The sequence below is a fragment of the Heloderma suspectum genome, chromosome 7 (assembly GCF_057233095.1).
Source record: "Heloderma suspectum isolate Gila_16-S chromosome 7, 16-S_ref, whole genome shotgun sequence".
Taxonomy (NCBI): Eukaryota; Metazoa; Chordata; class Lepidosauria; order Squamata; family Helodermatidae; genus Heloderma; species Heloderma suspectum.
Window position 1 is genome coordinate 10,500,407 of NC_139464.1, and position 22,466 is coordinate 10,522,872.

The 22,466-nt window shown below is 46.2% G+C and overlaps 1 protein-coding gene across 1 annotated transcript in view; it reads left to right on the forward strand.

Moving 5' to 3' along the window:
• LOC146339328 (store-operated calcium entry regulator STIMATE-like) overlaps positions 1-22,466 on the forward strand; it is a 59,664-nt gene that overhangs the window by 27,005 nt on the left and 10,193 nt on the right. The window contains exons 5-6 of the mRNA XM_084811686.1: positions 15,271-15,383; positions 18,508-18,591. Of these exons, the coding sequence (XP_084667812.1) occupies positions 15,271-15,383; positions 18,508-18,591 (197 nt within the window). The remainder of the gene's footprint in view (positions 1-15,270; positions 15,384-18,507; positions 18,592-22,466) is intronic.

Below are 22,466 nucleotides of genomic sequence, written 5' to 3' on the forward strand. Positions count from 1 at the left end.
GAGGGGCCAACCAAGGGCAAGATGGATGGATGATATTCTGGAGGTGAAGGACTCGACCTTGGGGGAGCTGGGGGTGGCGACGGCCGACAGGAAGCTCTGGCGTGGGCTGGTCCATGAAGTCACGAAGAGTCGGAAGCGACTGACCGAATAAACAACAACAACTATTGTTCAGTCGTAAAGTCATGTCTGACTCTTCGTGACCCCATGGACCATAGCACACCAGGCCTTCCTGTCCTCCGCTCTCTCCCGGAGTGTGTGCTCAAGTTCATCGTGTAACTATGCGCAGTTCCAATTCAGATCAAGATCAGTGTACTCTGGGAGGGGAGGATTAAACTTCTTCCCAGGTTTCCACCCCAAATTCCACTCCCCTGCAGGGTGTGTGAGCATTCTTAAATAAGGGAAAGGAAGTCTCCATTGGGGGCGTCTCTGAAGTCTACTTAGCAACTCCTATTTAGGCCTGAGTGCCACACAAGCTCTCCTCTCTGTCTTTCCAGTCATTGCATGTACAGCCTTTGGGGAGAGATGATCTTTCTTGGCTCACTTGGTCGGTTGAATGTGCAAGACATGTGGCTCTTTTTGGCTTCTTTTTCAGTCTCAGCCAGATACCGTCGCATCTGCTTCCTCTCAACATAACTGAAGGAACAGGGTGGGTTGGATTCTGGCATGGAACAGCCTCCCCACTTTCAAGAGGCATTCAGTGCCAACAAAAAAATGTGAGAGAGCATGTGCGTTACGTATAGAATACAGGCAGCCCTGCTTAAAACCTAGAAATGATTTGCCAGATCAGTTTCTCCTTCTGTGGACATTGTCCACTTCATCAACTGCGAGGCGTTAGCCTCAAAGTGGCAGATTTATATATACATGCTGGGGGGGGGGGGATGCAGCGGTAACTAACTTATATTGTCAGAGCAAATTGAAATGCAAAAAGTACAGATAATGATGACTACCTTAATCCTACCATTCACAAAATGTTGTTTTGTTGAGTGATAACAATGGTGATGATTACATTAACAGTTGCCATTCAAAAGTTGATAGATGATAACACAGACTTTGTTACAACACAGACATTGTTACAATGGTGAGACAATTAACATATGTAGCATGGTTAAAATAAAAAAAACTATATACATATACCCACAGGAAATCGAGTTGAATCTCTTAATGAATTGTACTTCAGTAATTTTGCATTGATTGTGAAATTATTTTCTTCAGGAATGGCCAAGTTAAGAGTGACTTGGGCAGCTGAAAAGATTTGTTTTTACTGCAGTAGAGTAACATGGTTATCCCTCTGGAAACTAATAAACAGTTTGCAGATGGCCTGACTAAAAATGGCTCTAGGAACTCTTTCAATTTACTGTCTCAGGGCAGGTAAGAACATAAGTAGAGCCATTATGGATCAGACCAAGGTTCATCTGGTCCAGTGTTCTGTTCACTCAGTGGCCAACCAGCGGCCCAGGGGAAACACATAAGCAGGAACAGCACGCTGCCGTCCATATTCCCCAGCAACTGGTGTACATAGGCGCACTGCCTCTGGTTCTGGAGGTAGCACATAGCCATCAGGACTAGTAGCCATTGATCGCCTCCTCCAGGAATTTGTCCAATCCCCTTTTAAAGCCATCCAAATTGGTGGCCATCACTACACCTTGTGGAAGTGAATCCTGTAGTTTAACCCTATCCAGCTTGCTTGGTGGTTTTCAGACTTGTGATTGCTGATGCATCCTTTTCCCCTGAATCAGGCAGGTGGACCTTCCAAGTACCCCTGGCACTAGTCAGGTCCTTGAGTTGGCTGCACTCCACTGGGAGGTCAAAATGTTCTTTGTAACTTATTCCCAGCAGGAAGCCGTGTTAAGTCTTTTGCAGGAAAAACGACGGCGTCTTGTGGCACCTTAAAGACTTAACAAATATATTCCATCAGAATAACCTGGAGGGCACCAAGACGGAGAAGGGTGTCATAATTTTTTGTGGACTCTACAAAAGCTTATGCCATAATAAATAAGTTTGTCTTTAACAGAATACTTAAGGCCTTTTGAACAGAATTATCAATTGCACCTTTATGGCATTTCATATTCTTTTTGCAACTAATGTTCATCGTAACCAGTTTAAGGTCTGTGACTGTTGTTTTTTAGTGTGTGTTATTGATAAGGCTAAAAGATATGACGCCGGAAGATGAGCCCCTCAGGTTGGAAGGTGTCCAATATACTACTGGGGAAGAACAGAGGGTATTTCCAAGTAGCGCCAGAAAGAGGGAAGCGGCTGGGCCAAAGCTGAAAGGACACTCAGCTGTGGATGTGTCTGGTGGTGAAAAGGAAATCCGATGCTGTAAAGAACAATATTGTTTAGGAACCTGGAATGTCAGATCAATGAATCAAGGTAAGCTGGAGGTGGTCAAACATGAGATGGCAAGATTGAACATCGACATCTTGGGAATCAGCAAACTAAAATGGACAAGCATGGGCGAATTTAATCCAGGTGACCATCATATCTACTACTGTGGGCAAGAATCCCTTAGAAGAAATGGAATAGCACTCATAGTCAATAAAAGGGTGGGGAAAGCAGTACTGGGGTACAATCTCAAAAATGACAGAATGATCTCAGTATGAATCCAAGGCAAACCATTCAACATCACAGTAATTCAAGTCTATGCCCCAACCACTGATGCCGAAGAAGCTGAGGTTGATGGGTTCTGTGAAGACCTCCAACCCCTTCTAGAACTAACACCAAAAAAAGATGTCCTCTTCATCATAGGGGATTGGAATGCTAAAGTAGGAAATCAAGAAATCACCGGGATAACAGGCAGGCATGGCCTTGGTGTACAAAATGAAGCAGGACAAAAGCTAATAGAGTTTTGCCAAGAGAACATGCTGATCATAGCAAACGCTCTTTTCCAACAGCACAGGAGACGACTCTACACATGGACATCACCAGATGGTCAATATCGAAATCAGATTGATTATGTCCTTTGCAGCCAAAGATGGAGAAGCTCCATACAGTCAGTAAAAACAAGACCTGGAGCTGACTGTGGCTCAGATCATGAGCTGCTTCTAGCAAAATTTCAGCTTCAATTGAAGAACGTAGGGAAAACCACTAAACCATTCAGGTATGACCTAAATCATATCCCTTATGAATATACAGTGGAGGTGAGGAATAGATTTAAGGGATTAGACCTGATAGACAGAGTGCCTGAGGAACTATGGACGGAGGTCCGTAACATTGTTCAGGAGGCAGCAACTCAATCCATCCCAAAGAAAAAGAAATGCAAGAAAGCCAAGTGGCTGTCTGATGAGGCTTTACAAGTAGCTGAGGAAAGAAGGGAAGCGAAAAGCAAGGGAGAAAGGGGAAGATATATCCAACTGAATGCAGAGTTCCAGAGAATAGCAAGGAGAGACAAGAAGGCCTTCTTAAATGAACAATGTAAAGAAATTGAGGAAAACAACAGAATGGGAAAGACTAGAGATCTCTTCAAGAAAACTGGAGATCTCAAGGGAACGTTTTGTGCAAAGACGGGCATGATAAAGGACAAAGAAGGCAGGGACCTAACAGAAGCAGATGAGATTAAGAAGAGGTGGCAAGAATACACAGAAGAACTATACAGGAAAGATCTTAATGTCCCTGATAGCCATGATAGTAATGTCCTTGATAGCCATGATAGTGCGGTCACTGAACTTGAGCCGGACATCCTCGAGAGTGAAGTCAAGTGGGCCTTAGGAAGCATTAGTAACAACAAAGCTAGCGGAGATGACAGCATTCCAGCTGAGCTATTTCAAATCCTGAAAGATGATGCTGTTAAAGTGCTGCACTCAATATGCCAACAAATTGGGAACACACAACAGTGGCCACAAGACTGGAAAAGGTCAGTTTACATTCCAATTCCAAAGAAGGGCAACGCCAAAGAGTGTTCAAACTACCGCACAATTGCGCTCATTTCACATGCCAGCAAGGTGATGCTCAAAATCCTACAAGCTAGGCTTCAGCAGTATGCGAACCGAGAACTACCGGAAGTACAAGCTGGGTTTCGAAGAGGCAGAGGAACTAGAGATCAAATCGCCAACGTTCGCTGGATCATGGAGAAAGCAAGAGAATTCCAGAAAAACGTCTATTTCTGCTTCATTGACTACGCTAAAGCCTTTGATTGTGTGGATCACAACAAACTGTGGCAAATTCTGAAAGTGATGGGAGTACCAGACCACCTTACCTGTCTCCTGAGAACCCTGTACGAGGGTCAAGAAGCAACAGTAAGAACCAGACATGGAACAACCGATCGGTTCAAAATTGGGAAAGGAGTACGACAAGGCTGCATATTGTCACCCTGCTTATTTAACTTATATGCAGAGTACGTCATGAGAAACGCCGGGTTGGATGAATCACAGGTCGGAATTAAGATTGCCAGGAGAATTATCAACAACCTCAGATACGCAGACGATACCACCCTAATGGCAGAAAGCAAAGAGGATCTAAAGAGCCTCTTGTTGAGGGTGAAAGAGGAGAGTGCAAAAGCTGGTTTGAAACTCAACATTAAAAAAACGAAGATCATGGCATCTGGCCCCATCACTTCCTGGCATATAGAAGGGGAAGAAATGGAAGCAGTGACAGATTTTACTTTCTTGGGCTCCAAGATCACCGCAGACAGTGACTGTAGCCATGAAATTAAAAGGCGCTTGCTCCTTGGGAGGAAAGCTATGGCAAACCTAGACAGCATAGTAAGAAGCAGAGACATCACCTTGCCGACAAAGGTCCGTCTAATCAAAGCTATGGTTTTCCCAGTAGTAACGTATGGCTGTGAGAGCTGGACTATAAGGAAAGCTGAGCGCCGAAGAATTGATGCTTTCGAACTGTGGTGCTGGAGAAGACTCTTACGAGTCCCTTGGACTGCAAGGAGGTCAAATCATTCCATCCTAAAGGAAATCAACTCTGAGTGCTCATTGGAAGGACAGATACTGAAGCTGAAGCTCCAATATTTTGGCCACCTAATGCGAAGAGAAAACTCTCTGGAAAAGACCCTGATGCTGGGAAAGACTGAAGGCAAAAGGAGAAGGGGACGACAGAGGATGAGATGGCTAGATAGCATCACCGATGCAATGAATATGAACTTGCGCACACTCCGGGAGAGAGCGCAGGACAGGAAGGCCTGGCGTGCTATGGTCCATGGGGTCACGAAGAGTCAGACATGACTGAACAACAACATTGATAGTTTTATAGAATCATAGGGTTGGAAGGGGCGTACAGGACCATCAAGTCCAATGCCCTGGTCAATACAGGAAGCCTGATTCCCAGGTGGTCACCCATCCAGGTACTAACCAGGGCTGACCCTGCTTAGCTTCCGTGATCAGACGAGATCAGGCGCATCCAGCCCTTTGCTCACTTTGCGCATTTTAATGGCAAAACAACCCATAAAGGAGCAATGTGAACCTGAGCATCTTGCTGGATTGTGCCCACTTGGTGTACATTGCTGTGACATTTCTTGGTTGTTGTTTTTTAAATCTTATTGACTACAACTAGGGATATTTGTATACTGTGACTTAACAGGAATGTCAATATGGTAATGGATGCAGAATTCAGTTTCCTGAGAAATCTTAGCTTTCATTCTTTTTTTAAACTAAAAGGCAAGTTTCTAGCCCTTATGCCTGTGAAGAGATGCTTAGAAGAATATGGGCAACGCCAGCAAAAATGGTAGAAGACAGAGGGATGGCTCAATAAGGTTCCCCCCACTCTCCTGTGGTTGGGAGTGAAGCTTCAGGCCCTATATATAGCTGCCCCCCCCCCCCAATGATAGCAGAACGAGAATAGCTCCGTGGTTGAGCACCTGCTTTGCTTGCAAAACAGCCCCAGGTTCAGCTTCTACTGGCATCTCCAGTTAAAGGATCTCAAGTAGCAAGTGATGGGGGGGAAAACCATTCTGTGCCTGGGACTCCAGGAAGCTACTGCCAGTCAGAACAAACAGTGTTGGGCTAGATGGACAAACAGTCTGACCTGGCATAAGGCAGGTTCCTATGTGGTATACTTTAGAAAGTAGCAAGATTATGCAAAAATAATAATAATGCAGACTTGTTCAGCTTGCATTATTAATACAGATTGCTGGTTTCAGCTATTCTGGGGTGTGTTGTGTGTATTGCTTTGGATGGAATACACCCAGCTGTGACTATGGCCATGATCCACGGAGATCTAGGCTCAAAGCACACATGGCATCACATGTAGTTTCTATTTTTCTCCCATATAACCAAAAGAGACTGGGGTGGGGGCTAACATGATCATTATCCTGTGCACTTTAAGCCCTTCTCTAGGCAAATTCGAGTGCCTTGATCCCTGTGGGATTTTCTTCTTTCTTGGAATAGATCTCCTTGCCACATTGCAAACTCCTTGGAAGATCAGCTTAGATCCAAAAATGGCTTGCAGGGAGCTATTGAGGAAAGACAACTCCATAGCCCCCCTTGGGCATATAAAGTAGCTTTCTTACTTCACAGTTATCAGTTGCTCAGTTCTTTTGGATCCTGTCCTACACCTTCTCCCATAAACACTTTATCTGTAGCTCCCCCCCCCCCCGAAAGCTGCAAAATCTTTTGCCGATGTCTAGTTAGTGCCTCTGATCTGCGTGATCCTTGCTCCCTGGTTCCAGTGTTCACATCCTCGGAGACATCTGTTCTTTGCACTGTTGTTATAGTTAATGCTGGCCTCCTAGCTTGTGAGCTGTCTCAAGGGGTACACAATTTGCTTTATGTGGTCGTAAGCAGTGAGAGATAATTTGGACGTGCGTGCAGTGGTACTTCGAGGTAGAGAACCAACTGGCAGTAGCAGGTGGGTGGTTACAGTTTTTGAAGAAGCATATAATTTACATCTAGGCTTGAGGCTGCATCTGGAAATGTTTAGTGGAGTTTGAGCAGCTGGGGGACTTTTAAAGGCCGCTGTGGTTTTGTTATGAGGATTTTTTTGGAGGGGGGGTGTTCGCTAAAAATGTTTTTTTTCCTCCAGGAGTCATTGCACACCAGCTGGGGATAGATTATGAGCACAAAAGAAAGCAAAGTTCAAGTGCAGAACGGAAACAATCCATTTGTTCCATCTCCTTGCCTCATGCAAAGACAGTAGACGGCATTTTGTGCAAGACCCTAAAAATGCCTTTTGCTCTGTTTTGTGTAAAGTGTGAATGTAAATACAGGATAGTGCTGCAAATGTGGCCTATATAGGCTGATTGGAGGTGTTCAGCCAAAAGTCTCTGGCTTGTTTCAAATCAGCCTTCCTTTCTCTTTCCACTTTTGACCATATGTGTCTCTCCTCCATTGCTAGTGTCAGCCATGGGTTACGGGGTTGGCTATTTGCAGCAGCCCAGAGACTGTTGAGGGACCCATCACTGATTTCCTCTGCCATGTTGCTTGCTGGTGTACACTCATGGGCTGCGCTTTTCCATGCACATTAGCAGTGGGAATCTTTGGGGCAACCTGCAGGTACTGTTTTTGCACATTTACAAAGTGCAAAGAGCTTCCTGGATGCAACAGCAACCTCTGCCCTTGGAAGCTCTTTTTCCTGCATCTCAGGTGTTTTGAAGCTGGCTGTGGCAAGGAAAAGTTCATTATGTATTCTTAGGAGGGGTCCCAGTCCGGCCCTCTGGGGTTCCCCAGAGGGACATGCCCCATTCCCCTGCCTCCACCCCTGAGCTTCTCTGCAATTAAATTTGGCCCTCAGGGTGAAAGAGGTTTGATAGTACTGTTCAAGAGTGTGACAGTATTGTGGAACTGTCAGTCTAAAAAAAAAATCCTCTCTTTAAATGGAAGTGACTTTTCAGCATGGCTTTTTTGCTTTTTACAGAGTAGCAGCAAAAATTTCCATTCGCTGGGTGTTTCTGACGTCTGCATTGCTGTCTAACTGCTGCTGTTCGTTCTTTCTCTCTCTCTGTCTCTCTGTCTCTGTGTGTGTGTGTGTGTGTGTGTGTGGTGGGCGGTCCGCAAAGACTCAATAAAGCAAGGGAGTAACATGAGTGTTGCGTCCTGCTCAGTGCCTTGGAATCAGCATGGATTAAAAATAAGTGTGTGTGTGTGTGTGTGTGTGTGTGTGTGTAAAATAGGCAGCTGCCTTATACTGAGTCAGAGGAGCATTGGTCCATCTAGCCCAATATTGTCAACACTGACTGGCAGCAAAGGCTGTCCAGGGTTTCAGGCACGAGTTTTTTCCAGCTCTACCTTGAGACACTGGGGATCAAACCTGGCACCTTCTGCATGCAAAGCAGGGACTCTGTCACTGAGCCATGTCTACACACACACACACACACACACACACACCTACCTACTCCTCTACCTAGAGACAAGCAAAGCCCACTGGTAGTGTCTTTCTCACAACCCCCCACAAAAATCTGGATCTGTCTTTAACCTGAGCCCCCCCCCCCGGGGGGGGGGGGCTTTGACATGAGACTTGCATCTCATGTTGAGATGCAACTCTCAACAACATTGCACTGCACTGACTTCCCAGAACTTGCTCTTTGGCTGAAGGGTTGGCCTACATGAACCATTGGGTTGCTTCTAAATCTGCTTATGAAAATTTTGGGAATGTAGTAACCATTTTTGTATCCCCATAAGAAAACATCTGGATGTTTTCTGAGCAAGACTGAAAGTTTCTCTTTGTAAGAGATGAGTGCTGAATGACCTGTCAGCCGATGATGAATAATGCTTTCTTCTTCTTGCTTACTTACTCAGTCCCTCTTGCTAGTCTTGGGCTGTCCTTTTCACAGTTGATTAGCCATGCCATTGCAGGTCTGGTTACACAACGGTGTGAGATAACAGTGGCACTATCATACCTTTAGCATCTCGTAAACTCAGACATGTGGCGCTCCATGGCTGCTTATAGACATTGAGTAGGTCTGCACTGGGAAAGGTGACTCTATCATGAGTACAAGGAAATGCTCATATGTCCTTGCGTGGCTGTGTCCAGCAGCTGGTACAGGTGTCCTGAACCCTCATGAGTATTTCAAGGTGGAGGTCAGACAAGGATATTGCTGCTACAGCCAGATTCTTTTTATCCAGGCATTTTAGAAACCAGGAAGGGGGGTGGAGATACAAAGTGATTTACTAGCTTATTTTTAGGACCTGGGCCTGCCCTGTGTTTTCAATGCCCCTTACAGCTGGCATGGTGCTGTTGCATTCATACCCTGCTTGTTGGTTCCTTGTGGGCAGCTGGTTGGCCACCGTGTGAACAGAATGCTGGACTAGATGGACCCTTGGTCCGATCCAGCAGCACTCTTCTTATGTTCCTGTGCACAGGTGCATGCATCCATGTGCATCTATGTCAGCAGACAAGTTACAAAGTTTCACTTGAAGTCACAAGGGCAGTGAAGTACCCAGAGGTAGAGGCAAAATTATGTGCCTCACAGGAAGATCCTTGTTAAGGAAAGCACATGGAGTTGAGAAACACTTTAGAAGGGAAAAATATGTTACCGTCTTTAATTCATTTTGAAATTAATCCAGGGCACAAAAACTCATAAAACACAAAAACCCATTTGGCCTTTAGTCTCCATCAGTGTGCCTTGTCACCTCTCAGCAGCATGTGTGTAACCAGAAGTCAGAATGTGATGAGCACTGACATTTTTGTCAGGTGATCTTCTGGTTTTGAGCATCTGGGGTGGGGGGATTATATCCCCATTTCTGCACTGCTAAAATACCTAGATAGCAACCTTTGTACAATGCCCAAGGGGTTCGGATTTGGTCCAGACAGGATATCCTAGTGGAGCCACTGAAAGTGTCCATACCTGGGAATAGTTTCCACATCTGTTCCCCCCCAAAAAAAGTCCAGACTCAAATTTTTAATGAACTATATGGAAGGCTGATGGATGTGGACTAGGGTTCCATATAACTTTAGTTTGTCTGTCAATTCCCTGGGCAGAGAGCTACAGTTCTGTAGGCTATTCTGGAGTCATAGGAGCATAGGAAGCTGCCTTATACTGAGTCAGGCCATGTATCCATCTTAGCCCAGTATTGTCAGTGCTGACTAATGGGCTCAAGTTACAGGAAGCCAGATTCTGGCTGAACATCAGGAAAAACTTCCTGACTGTTAGAGCAATACGACAATGGAACCAATTACCTAGGGAGGGGGTGGGCTCTCCCACACTGGAGGCATTCAAGACGAGGCTGGACAGCCATCTGTCAGGGATGCTGCGACTTGGATTCCTGCATTGAGCAGGGGGTTGGACTCGATGGCCTTGTAGGCCCCTTCCAACCCTACTATTCTATGATTCTATGATTCTATGACTAGCAGCAATGACTCTCCAGGGTTTCAGGCAAGATTCTTTCCTAGCCCTACCTGGAGATGCCAGGGATTGAACCTGGGACTTTCTGTGTGCAAAGCAGGGGCTCTGCCATTGAGCTATGCCCCCTCCCCATAACAGTACAATCCTTTGGGGATGAGATAGCCCTTGGCTTTTGATCAGTAAGAACTGGAACAGTTGCTCATCTGGCCTCTGAAAAACCATTCCATGAATCCCCACAATTTTTTTCTAGACCAGCCTTTCCCAGCCTGGTGCCCTCCAGATGTTTTGACTGCAACTTCCATAATTCCTGGCCAGCAGGAACCATTGGTTGTGCTGGCTTGGAATTATGGGAATTATCATCCAACACATCTCGAGAGTGCCATGTTGGAGAAGGCTGGTCGAGACAGTTGTTTCTTCATTCTCTCTCTCTCTCTCCCCCCCCCCTCTCTCTCCCTCCCTCTCTCTCGTTCCAGAGAAGTTCAGACCAGGACCTTTTGGAACATCATTGGTGGGCTTATGGGATATTGTTCCCTCTATCAACTAGCCCTCTTGGTTGAAAGCAAATGTGGGCACTGCCAGTTAGTTATTTAACTGACCCCTTTGCTTTCGAGTGAGGATGGGGTTGGAGGAGTTGCATCAGCTCTGTCCTAGCACTTTTGAGTCCCACATACAGGGGGTGGTGAGGGGATGATCACCAGACTTGTGCACCTTGTGCGGCCAGCGTTCCCAGGCTGGTAGAGGGGCAAGCGGGGTCACAATTATTCTGCCTCTTCCTGCAAGCAATGGAGAGTTAAACTATGGAAGTAACTGCCAGATTGTGATGCCAGCTAGCAGAAGTAACTTAGAAGGGTTTGATTAATTTCACGGACATTAGAGCCAGTGTGGTGTAGTGGCTAGAGTGTTGGACTGGGAGCCAGGAGATCCGGGTTCTAGGCCCTGCTCAGCCATGGAAGCTCACTGGGTGACTTTGGGCCAGTCGCAGACTCTCAGCCTCACCTACCTCACAGGGCTGTTGTTGTGAGGATAAAATGGAGAGGAGGAGGAGGATTATGTACGCTGCCTTGGGTTGCTTAGGAGGAAAAAGGTGGGATGTAAATGTAATAAATAAATAAACCTCTTAACAGCTATTGCTGATGATGGCAGGAGGTGATATACTCCTGATTACCTGGCTTTGCAGGTAGGTAACAGCTGTCACAAAGATGTCCTGCTTTTAGGCTTTCCAGGTGCTACGGTTTAGGGACTTTGTTTGAGCTGTCTATAGTTCAGTACTTTGAGAGCATTTAGCTGTCTGTTTACCACCTAATAGCAGTTTAAATATTTCTAAACGAAGTGTACACCTAGGATTGTTTCGTGGGTTGCAAATCTAGGTTTTGTTCTAACAAGAATTAGTACAGGAAAATCTTTTTTGATCCATGTTTTATTTTTATTACAAATATGCTTTTAACATCACATGAGAATATAACTTGCATATAATGACATTAAAATATTTCTTGTTGCTAAACAGTTTTGCTAAAAATCCTTAGCTCTTAATAACTTAAAAAGAAATAGAACTTCTTAAACGTCTTTTGTTTTTAGACTTCTAGTCTTAATACCTTAAAAAGGAGAGATCGCATACTAAGTACCAAGTTCCCCATTCAATACTGAATAGGCTATTCAGAGGACAGGTACAGAGGCATGATGAGCTTCTAAGAAGAAGCTCCTGCATTCTAAAATCAGCATATGGTGGGTTGAGCCACCCATAGTTAGGGTTGGGAACACTATTTTGCGCATTTTTCCTTTGGGGCAAAAAGTCAGTTTGGGGGGGATTGCTAAGCACCCCTTGTCTGAACTGCCCCAAATTTTGCACATAGATAGCTATGCAATTTTCCGGTGGATTAGCTAAGTTTGGTGCATAACAAAGCTTATTGTGGGATGTTATCAGAGGAAAAGGATTCACCGCTCATGTAGGGCCTCATGGACAGAAGTTAGCATTGCCCCTTGAGATATAAGTCCGCAGGGAGTTCTTCTAGTTCATAGGCTATGGTAGAAAAAAAAATTGGAGTGTTAAAATTCAAGAACAAAGAGTGAGAAAGTGTGATGAACTGCCTGTCTCGTGAAATATGGATGGAAGGTGGCCAGATTTGCTAGGCTGGGAGAGAATGAGTTAACTAGCAGTGAGGTCGAAATCCAACAAGATTGGCCAAGGATTGGGGGAGATATGAACTTCCCCCCCCTCCCGAAAAAAATCCATTTGTTTGTATTGTTGGAACCTTCAAAGTATTCGTGCTGAGCTGTGGCATGTGGCGGGATGGGGAGGATTTAAAGGTGCCCTCTGGAAGTCAGTGGCAGAGCAGTGTGGTCCAGGTCCATCAATCAAGGCAGGGAGAGGGAATGACGGGGCTGTGCCCTGCCCTTGCACAAGGGTGGTTGATTCACATTTTTTGTTTCCAAAAACTGTGAATCATTTTTTGGGGTTGTGACTAAATAAATAGGGGTAAGGGGGATGCATTTAAATCTGTGTTGCCACGTTGTGTAACAGTGTATTTCGGCTTGGTGGGTGGTGGGGGGAGGGATTTGCAAACTGATAAATTCTAACGTACGTGTGTGTGTTTGCATATAGCGCTTGGTGTGGGTGGATTCTATTCTTAATATCAATCCTTTTCAATTTCTGGTGCTGCAACTTAAGATGACACTTGTTGTTGTGACAGAATACACATTGGCATTATTTGCTTGTGTATGCCAAGTGCTTTTAAATGATGGGATATATACAACAATCCTACGTAGGTCTACTCAGAAGAACATCTCACTGAATTCAGTGGGACTTCCTCCCATGTAAATGTGTGCGCGCGCGTGTGAGTGAAATGGGGTTCCTCTCCCCACTTTTGCTTTCAGTAAGTGGCAGCTGTCACAAACTGCTTTCTCTGTGTTGTTATTCTGGAGAAATGTCTGGGAGGGGGGTTGGTGGGTTGAACTGTGTAACAAAAGGCTTATGTATAGCGAAATAGGTGCCCTTCGGCGACCCCCGTGGCTCTGCCTTCAGTGAACCCCCTCTTTTCGCCCCACCAGTTAGATTGGCCGTGAGTCTTCACTGCAGAGACCTAGGTTCAAGCCCCCACACTGTCCCTCCAACTGCTCCCCAACCAAGCTCCCCTCCATACCCCCACCTCCATCACGCCCCCCACCCAGACCCCTAGCCCTGGCATGAGCCCCGACCCCAGACACCCATCCCTAGCACAAGCCGCCAGCCAACAGACCCAGGCATGAGCTTCTCCCCAAAGCAGTGCCACTATCCCAGAGCCCCCACCACCAGGCCCCCACCCCAGGCGCGAGCCCTCACCCCCAGGCACCCACCCCAGGCATGAACGATGCCTTGGAGGGGGGATCTATTGTGATAGGTCTCATAGGTCCCAGAGCTCTGAGGTTCAAAGGTCACATGCGCATCCCAGTGGGCTCCTGCCCTTCATCACTTGCCACACATGGTCTGGTCCATTTGCCCAAGGCGCGTTGTGGTTTGAAAGGGGGCTGGCGCCACAGTTAGAAAAATGATTTCCCAGCTTTTCTCTGCTCAGTTCAACCATAATTCCTAAACCACTGTAGGTTTTGCCACCAATATTTATACCCTTTTGTGTAGAAATTACTTCATAACTGATATTAATTACTGTCCCATAAATTAGGGCTCACGGTCTTAGTTGTTTCATTATTTCTTAAACATTGTTAATTTTTTTTTTTAGAACATACATAAAAGGCTTACAAATATACCTTTCAGGCTAGTTAAAATCAATTTTGAGTTATACCTTTGACTCCTTACTCAGGATGACTCCTTACTCAAAATTTGCTAATTAAACATAAGCCTATGAATTTTTCTAGACATCTGTATATCAAGCTTTTTGATGTGTATACCCTACACAATATTTTGTGCTCATTAATTGATGAGCAAAACCTTTTAAGTACACTTTTGACCTGGAATTATACACTCTCACACCTGTTCATTACTCAAATAAACTTTTGGCCCAAGTGATAGGGCTTTAAATCAGCATTTTGTCTTTGGATACCATCCAGGTCATCTTGACCATTATTTTTATGCCAGTTACCCAGAATTCATTGTGAACCTGCTTGTAGCTTCTCTATTGGTACCAGTTACCTTATTGTTTATTAAATTTTCTGGATTCCTAATTATCTTTCATGGCCTGGGGCTTGCAACTCCAAGACAAGGCAGCTTTTGCTTTGGGGGCAGGGGGCGGAGCAGAATAATCACTTTCTTTAGTAATCGTTCAGTAATTTCAGGCACATTAAGGAGTGTGCCCCCAACCTTTTGTGACAGATCCGTCACACAGGGGCATTTGGCTGACCACTATCAGAGCTGGCATGATGCCCTAGATCAGGGGTGTTGAACCTGTTCAACCAAATCCAGTTTTGGAGAAGACATCAGGGGCCGCATCCTAGTGGTAGGCAGGGCCAAAGGCAAAACAGAGTGGAACCGAAGGTAAAGGGGTGGGCCAGAATATCAAAGATTCTAACATATTTTAGCTTAGAGCTCTTTCAGCCAGTCACTAAACCCTTGGAGAAGCATGTGGCGGGGGGAGGTATACATGCAAAATCCAGGACACCACCAAATGATTGGTGGTTGTGGAAAGGGGCCAGAGGAAGGAGGTCTGGCCATTTGAGGGATCTCAGGTGGGCCGGATTTGCCTCCCAGGTGGGCCTGAGATTCAACACCCCTGCCCTAGATGCTCTACACCCCTGCCCTAGTGAGAGCATGGCCATTCTTCCCCGCATCCCGCATCCACTGCTATCCAGTGCTAGATGTTATTTTTGACAAGAAGCTTCCTTCCTTCAACTTCATCTTCCCATTCTGGGAGTCTGTTGGAGAGCATCTTTCTGCACAGCAAAGCTGATGCCAGCATCACTGAGTGCCTGGCCTGTGTGCGTCACTGTAAAAGAGAGAATGTTCGGTAGTCGGGAGGTTTGGAGATAGCTGCCAAGTGCCTCTTCGCTGGCAGTTTCACTGGCTCTTTGTATAATAGAGACAAGAATGTGGTGGGTTTACTTCCATCCTTGCTCTCTTCCAGGTGACCCTCCACAGGCAGCTGCCTGGATTGGCCAGTGTATCCTCTATTTGCTAATCATGGTCTTTGAGAAAACGACCATCAGCCTTGTCTTGCTCATTCCTGGCTGGACGAAGGTAAGAATGCATGGAACTATTGCGTTCAGTTCCCTAACAACTTGCTGTGTTTTTCGTAAAATTGTGTGGTAGAGTCCTCTGGGACTGCATTACTTCAGTCTGCAGGTGGGGCTGTCACATTTTTGCAAACACCTTTTTTGTATATAGAAAATGCACCAGGAAGAGGAGTAGGGCAGAACCTTTTGCTCAGGCACCATTTTTTTCTACACGCAGGGAACATTTTGAGGTGGGAAAGCTTCCAAAACAGGGACCTCCCTACTTTCGGTGGAAGGCTTCTGCCGCATGATTTTGTTGAACCTGTAGCTTAGCTCTCAGGAAACAGGTTTTTTGCAATGGCTTCTTAGGACAGGTAAGGTGCAACTCAGTAACACATTCCTCCGAATAACAGGCAGGGTGACTGAAATCCTGAGCTGGTTTTTGAATTCTGGATCTGCTTGTGAGGCAGGAAGAGCTTACATGTTTCATTCCTTTATTAGGAAAATGAATCGCTGGGCAAGTAATCCCTTCAGGTGTCCCTGATTACTTCTTATAAATGCATTCCCAAATGGCTGTGGAACAGTTAGGTAATTTTTAGACTCTGGATGTAATGGTCTTACGGGGGCGGGAGGGGGGCTCCTTAGATGGTAACGAGTATCATCTTTCTTACTTTAATATGTAGTAAGCTGCCCTAGCTGTATTTGGAGGCCCTCTTGGTCATTCTTCAGAGTGGAGCCCTAAATGTCTGCCCCAAAGCCCTTCCCCGATGGCACCATTGCATGCAAGTCCAGTCTTATGATTTGGATATCATCATGAGACAGAATGAGTTATATGCAACTTGGATCCTGGATTGCTTGCACCACTAGGCTTAAAACCAGCAACGTTGGATGGAGCGAGATGTAACGTTTGCAGATTTAGTAGGGCCTTTTTGCAAGTTGCCTTCAACTGCATTTGGTCCAAATGAACTGCTTCTTCTCCAAGGATCCAAGTGCTGGGATGGGCAGGGAACCCAGCTCTACAAGGTTACAGCAAACATTGACCATAGGTGGTGCTTATTGGCTAACACCTGTGAGATTGCAAAAAAGAAAAATCCCTGGAACAGCTTTGCAGATGTTCTTAAAATGTGTACTTCTTTCCATAAGGCAAGATGTGGATGTATAAATGAACAAATATCCATTTGGCATTTCCAGAGCATCTGTATGAAAAAAACAGGGGAAGGCAGACAGAAGACTGACAGGAGGTGCAACACTGATGGTTCAGTTTACTGGCATGTACATGTGGGATGCCTGGTGCCCTCCAGATATGTTGGACTGCAACTCCCATAATCCTCAGCCAGCATGGCCCCAGGAATCCCCACAGCACTGGGGGAAGGATGAGACTTGTAATTCAGGGATGGGTCCCTTGTGGCGCTCCAGATGTTTAAGCCTACAACTCCCATCAGCCCTAGAGCTCCTGATTTCCATGCCGAAGATCCTAGGTTTGATCCTCAGCCTCTCCAGGTGTGGCTTGAAAAATCCCTGCCTTAAACCCTGGAGAGCCATTGCTGCTGGTCATTGTCAACAAGGCTGGGTGAAATGGACCAAGGGCCCGACTCTGTAAAAGGCAGCTTCCTACCTTCCTATGGCGTAGGCAACATAGCTAATGCTGCGGGGAGAAGGGAGTTGCAGGACAAAATATCTGAAGGGTATCCCAAGGATACCCATCCCAAGGATCGCAAGACCTTCAACGTACTTGAGGCATAAGTTGTGGGCAAGGTAAAAGATGCAAAAGGGAAGTGCTCCTCTACCCACCATCCCCAGGCAGTGACATTCTGCACTTTTCCCTGTACAACTTAGTGTTCGCGTTCCAGCAGCCTCGCAGTAACTCTCACCTGGACAGCAAGGGAGCCACAGAATTAATAAGTTTCCTTGCGTATAGTGGAGCCTCGTGTGGCGCAGAGTGTTAGGCGGCAGTAATGCAACCGAAACTCTCCCCACGATCTGAGTTCGATCCCAGCGGAAGCTGGTTTTCAGGTAGCCGGCTCAGGTCAACTCAGCCCTCCATCCTTCCGAGGTCGGTAAAATGAGTACCCACCTTGCTGGGGGAAAGGTAGTTAGGACTGGGGAAGGCAATGGCAAACCACCCCACTATACAGTCTGCCAGGAAACGCCGAGGAAAAACAGCGTTCCTCTAGGGGTCAGTAATGACTTGGTGCTTGCACAAGAGGAACCTAGGGGTGTACGAAACCCCACTTACCTTGCTCCGCTGGGGTCCGCGGGGGGGGGAGGCGATCCGGTCCTCCCCCTGGAATCCTCAAGTGGGGGGGAGGTGATCCGTTCCTCCCCCATGGAATCCTCCCCGGCCAGCTCCGCTCCACAGCATGTCTGCAGAGCCGCTGGCCGATCTGATCCGCAGCCAGGCTGCTGTGGACGCAAATGGCGTCCTGCATAGGGGACGCCATTTGCGTCGCTGCTGTAGCCATGATAGGCTATGAAAATATTTAAGTAGCCTATCACAGCTACAGCAGCGACGCAAATGGCGTAGTGGATGACATTTGCGTCCCTGCTTTAGCCGTGATAGGCTACGTAAATATTTAAGTAGCCTATCACGGCTACAGCAGCAACGCAAATGGCGTAGTGGATGCCATTTGCGTCCCTGCTTTAGCCGTGATAGGCTACGTAAATATTTAAGTAGCCTATCACGGCTACAGCAGCGATGCAGATGGCGTAGTGGATGCCATTTGCATCCCTGCTTTAGCCGTGATAGGCTACGTAAATATTTAAGTAGCCTATCATGGCTACAGCAGCGACGCAAATGGCATCCCCTACGCAGAACACCATTCGCAGCTGCACATCGGAGCAGCCGCCAGCAGTGGCTGGATCTGGACTGCCGGAAGCAGGTAGGATCCGGTCCGCGGGGACTTTGCGGGGTGGCAGGGGGGGATTGCTCCGTTCCGCCACGGACTCCGTGGACTCACTGGAGTCCATGGCGGAATTCTCCACCATCCCTAGAGGAACCTTTCCTTTCCTTTGCTTATGGCTCAAGACCAAAGGCAGAGAACCCAAGGCAGCTGTAGCAGCGGCATCTCCCCCTGCACCTAGACAGGGTGCCTCTAGTTCATGTTTCGGTTTGCTCTCCATGAACGGTGTGTGACGTCTTCTTTTTCCAGCTTCAAGAAATTCTTCTGGACTACATCCCTGACCCTCAGCTGGAGCTGGTGTTGGTGATGCTTGCGGTGCCTTTTATAGTCAACGTGAGTAAAGATGTTGGAAGGAGATGAGCGTTTCTGACCATTTTAAGTCTGGGATCTGGAAGCCCCTCTTAGGCTTCCACTCTGCTGTCAAATTGCAAAGGTGGAGGAAGCTCTCGGCCCTTGGACTTTTGATGCATTGATGGAGGTCACACGTTAGGGTTCTGAGGAAGGGGCATATATTGGAGAGGGGGGAGATGACGGCCCTAAGTGATGCAACGCCAGGTCATGAGTGCAGACAGATTCTGGTAGCTGTTTAGCAGATGACGTCTTCTGATGCCTTTTGAAGGCTGGGGAGGGAGCCTGATAAATAAGGACTTAGAAAGATATGCCCTTTAAGGCCCATCCCAGAGGAAGAGGAACAGCCCTCCCTGTCTTCTGTTCTGACGCCTGCAGGATCGGGGAGACTGGCAGGAAGCCAACACATACCCCCAAATCCAGGAATACCTTTGCAGGCAAGCAAGGGCACTGTAGATCAGAAAGCAGGATTCCAAAACTCTGCAAGTACGAAAAAGCTAAAACAAATATAGACATCACATGCCTGCAAAAATTGAGGGGTAATGTTCCAGGGTTCGGGTTAAGAGGCTGGCTTTCCCCCCCGGTGTATTTGCCTACGTAAAATGAAAAGTTTTTGCACTGGAGTGTTTACAATGTCCTAGTGAAATAACAGGAAACCTGCACCTACATCCCAGGTTGTTCTATCAAATGACAAATTGTGCATGTGTGTCTGTGTGTGTGTTTAAAGGAAGCAGAGCATTGGTGGGAAATCTTTTAATCGTCTGTTAAAACGATTATAGCAAAAAACCTGGCACAACAATAGGAAGTGATCAGGTGGGGAATGGCATAGGAAAAATTGGCACATAATGTTACTGTGTAAGCTCATGGGTACGGGGAAGCAGAGATGTACACGCCTTTTTGGAAGAATGGCAAAAAGTTACTAGTTTATTAAAGTAAACTGCAAGAGAATGTATGATCATAGCTACAGTTGATGTTCCCAAATATCCACATATAGTAAAATTGGAAAAAAAATGATTAGCATATATTTATTTATATTCTGCCTTTCCTCTAAGGAACCCAAGGCACTGCCCGTGGTTCTCCCCTGTTTTATCTTCACTACAACCCTGTAAGGCAGATTAGGCTTGAGAGGTAGTGACTGGCCAGGATCACAAAGTGAGCATCGTGGCTGAGTAGGGACTCGAACCTGGTTTTTTCCAGTCCTAGTCCGACACCCGTAACCACTGCACTGGCTATGAAGAACATCAGAAGAGCCTTGCTGGATCAGAACTACTGTTAATCTAGCCCAGGGGTGTTGAACATGTTTCAGCCCAAGGGCTACATTCAATATTTATTTATTTATTTATTTATTACATTTCTAGCTCTTTGGGAGGTTTACAAAGATTAAAAACATTAAAAAATACAGTATACATATGTAAATGGCTATTAATCTAAAAAACACATGAACAGACAATATACACAAGAGAACATATATCTAAAACAACTTCAAGCAAGCAATCTCAAGAAAACAGCCATAACCAAAAGACAATCCAGGGTTGATTGAAAATTATCATACGCTGCCAAATGCCTGGGAGAAGAGAAAGGTCTTAAGCTAGCACTGAAAAGATAACAATGTTGGCACCAGGCAGGCCTCATCAGGGAGATCATTCCACAGTTGGGGGGCCACCACCAAGAAGGCCCTCTCCCTTGTTGCTGTCCTCTGAGCAGGCAGCTGGAGCAGGACCTTAGATGTTGAGCGTAGTGTATGAGTAGGTTCGTGTTGGGAAAGGCACTTGGTGCCACATTCCAGTGTTGAGTGGGGATGAAGTCGAAAGCAGTGGGTGAGCTAAGGACAAAATGAGGTAAGGGCAACAATACCAGCATGGTTTAGCTGCCAGTAACTAAGCTTTAGGAGAGGCATTTCAACTAGAGCTGTGAGCAAATACCCTCTTGAAAGTCTCCACCTGACTTGCGGGCAGAGAAATTTGGGAGACAGTTTCACCAAATTTCTCCAGGGGGAGGAGAAATTCTCAACAGTTTCTTCCAGGCACGGCTCCCCATTGGCAGGGCTTGTAGCACAGCTGCTTTCTTTTTTGGTAAGGGTTTTGGTGACAGCATCAACTGTCTTGGCAGGCTGGGCCCAATTTGCATCCCCCATAATGCAGGTGGGGGCAGTGTTGTGTCCAGCTCCAAGGATGAGGGGGAGTTAGCGCTCTGCCAAACCCTGTCCTCCTATTTCCTGAAAGTTTTCTCCCCCCATAAAAGAGGCTTCCATTGTTCTGCCTCATTCGGGATGTTTTATAATTTATTTTTGTGGGTTTTTTTGAGTATACTTAATCACAGCTAGACTCCCAGGCTGCCTGCACATCCTGAAAAAGGAATTACCTGAATACCTGAAACTGGGCTTTAGTTGACATGTTGGAAGCTGAGGAGGCCACAGGCTGCCGGAGAGAGGATTGTACAATGAAAAGCAGGACACTTGTGCTCACTCCTTGGCCGCCTCCTAAGTAAGCTAAGCCCAAGAAACCCAGACCCAACCCATGAGAATTTCTCCAAATTGTCTTCAACATTGAATTTCTTTTCGAAAGCAATTTCTTTTCTCTCAAATTGAGTGAGAATGGTCGAAAAATGTGGGAGAAATTTTCAGCACAGCACTGATTTCAGCCTTTAACCATGGGGCAAAAGACATGCAAAAGCTGGGAAACCACCAATTGGTGGAAAGGGGGTGATGCCAGGGGAAGGGATGTGGCTGTCTGAGACTCATGCTGAATTTGGCCCATGGGCCTGAGGTGTGACACACCTGATCTAGTGCCCCATTTTTCACCATGGCCAACCTGATGCTTCTGGAAAATCCACAACCCCTGAAGTCAACAACCCCTGCTCTTGTTCTCCAGCAAATGGCATTCATAGGAAAGCTATTTAGCTGGCATGGCGAATATCTAGGGATGTACAGACTGTGTAGACTCCGCTCCGTCTGTGTTTCACGGATTGTCAGTTCCCCTTTGTTCCGTCATCTGCCCACATATGGATGCGAATATTTTTTGTTGTTGTGCAGAAAAATACGCAAATAATTACATAAGTATTTACGTCAAGTATTTACATAATTTATGTTAGTACATAATATTTAGCGTATTGTCCCCCATTCCATTCAACATTTCCTCAACAGAAATGTACACGTTTTCCTATGAATTTATATGCGTACATTTCGGGACAGTAAAAAAATCATCCGGAAATCCACAGACTGCGGCCTGAGGGGTTTGCTCCGCAGTGGATTCTGCAGGTTGGATTCGCTCAATTTAGCCCATCTCAGATTTCTCCAGCGTCCCTACTAATAGCCAGACAAGTTCACAGAGGATGAGCCTAATTCCCTTCTAAACCCACCAGCAATCGCCACATATAACAGCAGTGAATTCCAAACCTAAATTGTGTGTTGTGCGAAGAAGATTACGTTCATTTTAATTTTGTGGCTTCTGGAACTGCCATGATCAGGCAGTAAACCAGCCTCTCCAGATCATAATTTGGGTGTTCTGCAAAAGTTTTCTTCCTGACCAAAACTCAGTTTTAACCCTGCACTTGGTATTTACCCTGACATTACAGTTAGCGGAAACCTAACAAGAAATTATTGTCCCCTGATTTTTCATATGTAGTGGTATGTGTCTGATGTCAAAGTTGCTGGGCAAGGGAGGTTTCAGTTTAATTGCTGAAAAGGAAACACAGCATGGCTTTGTTTCTGATAAGTCAGTCCCAACCTTTAGTAGATGGGTTCCTTGAAGTTTTGCCAGGAAGGCATGAATAGAGAGGCCTCCCTTGAAATCTGGACTTCTGTATTATGAAGCTGGGTCTCTCCCTCCCTCTTATGCTGGTCTGGTCAGACATGGAATCTG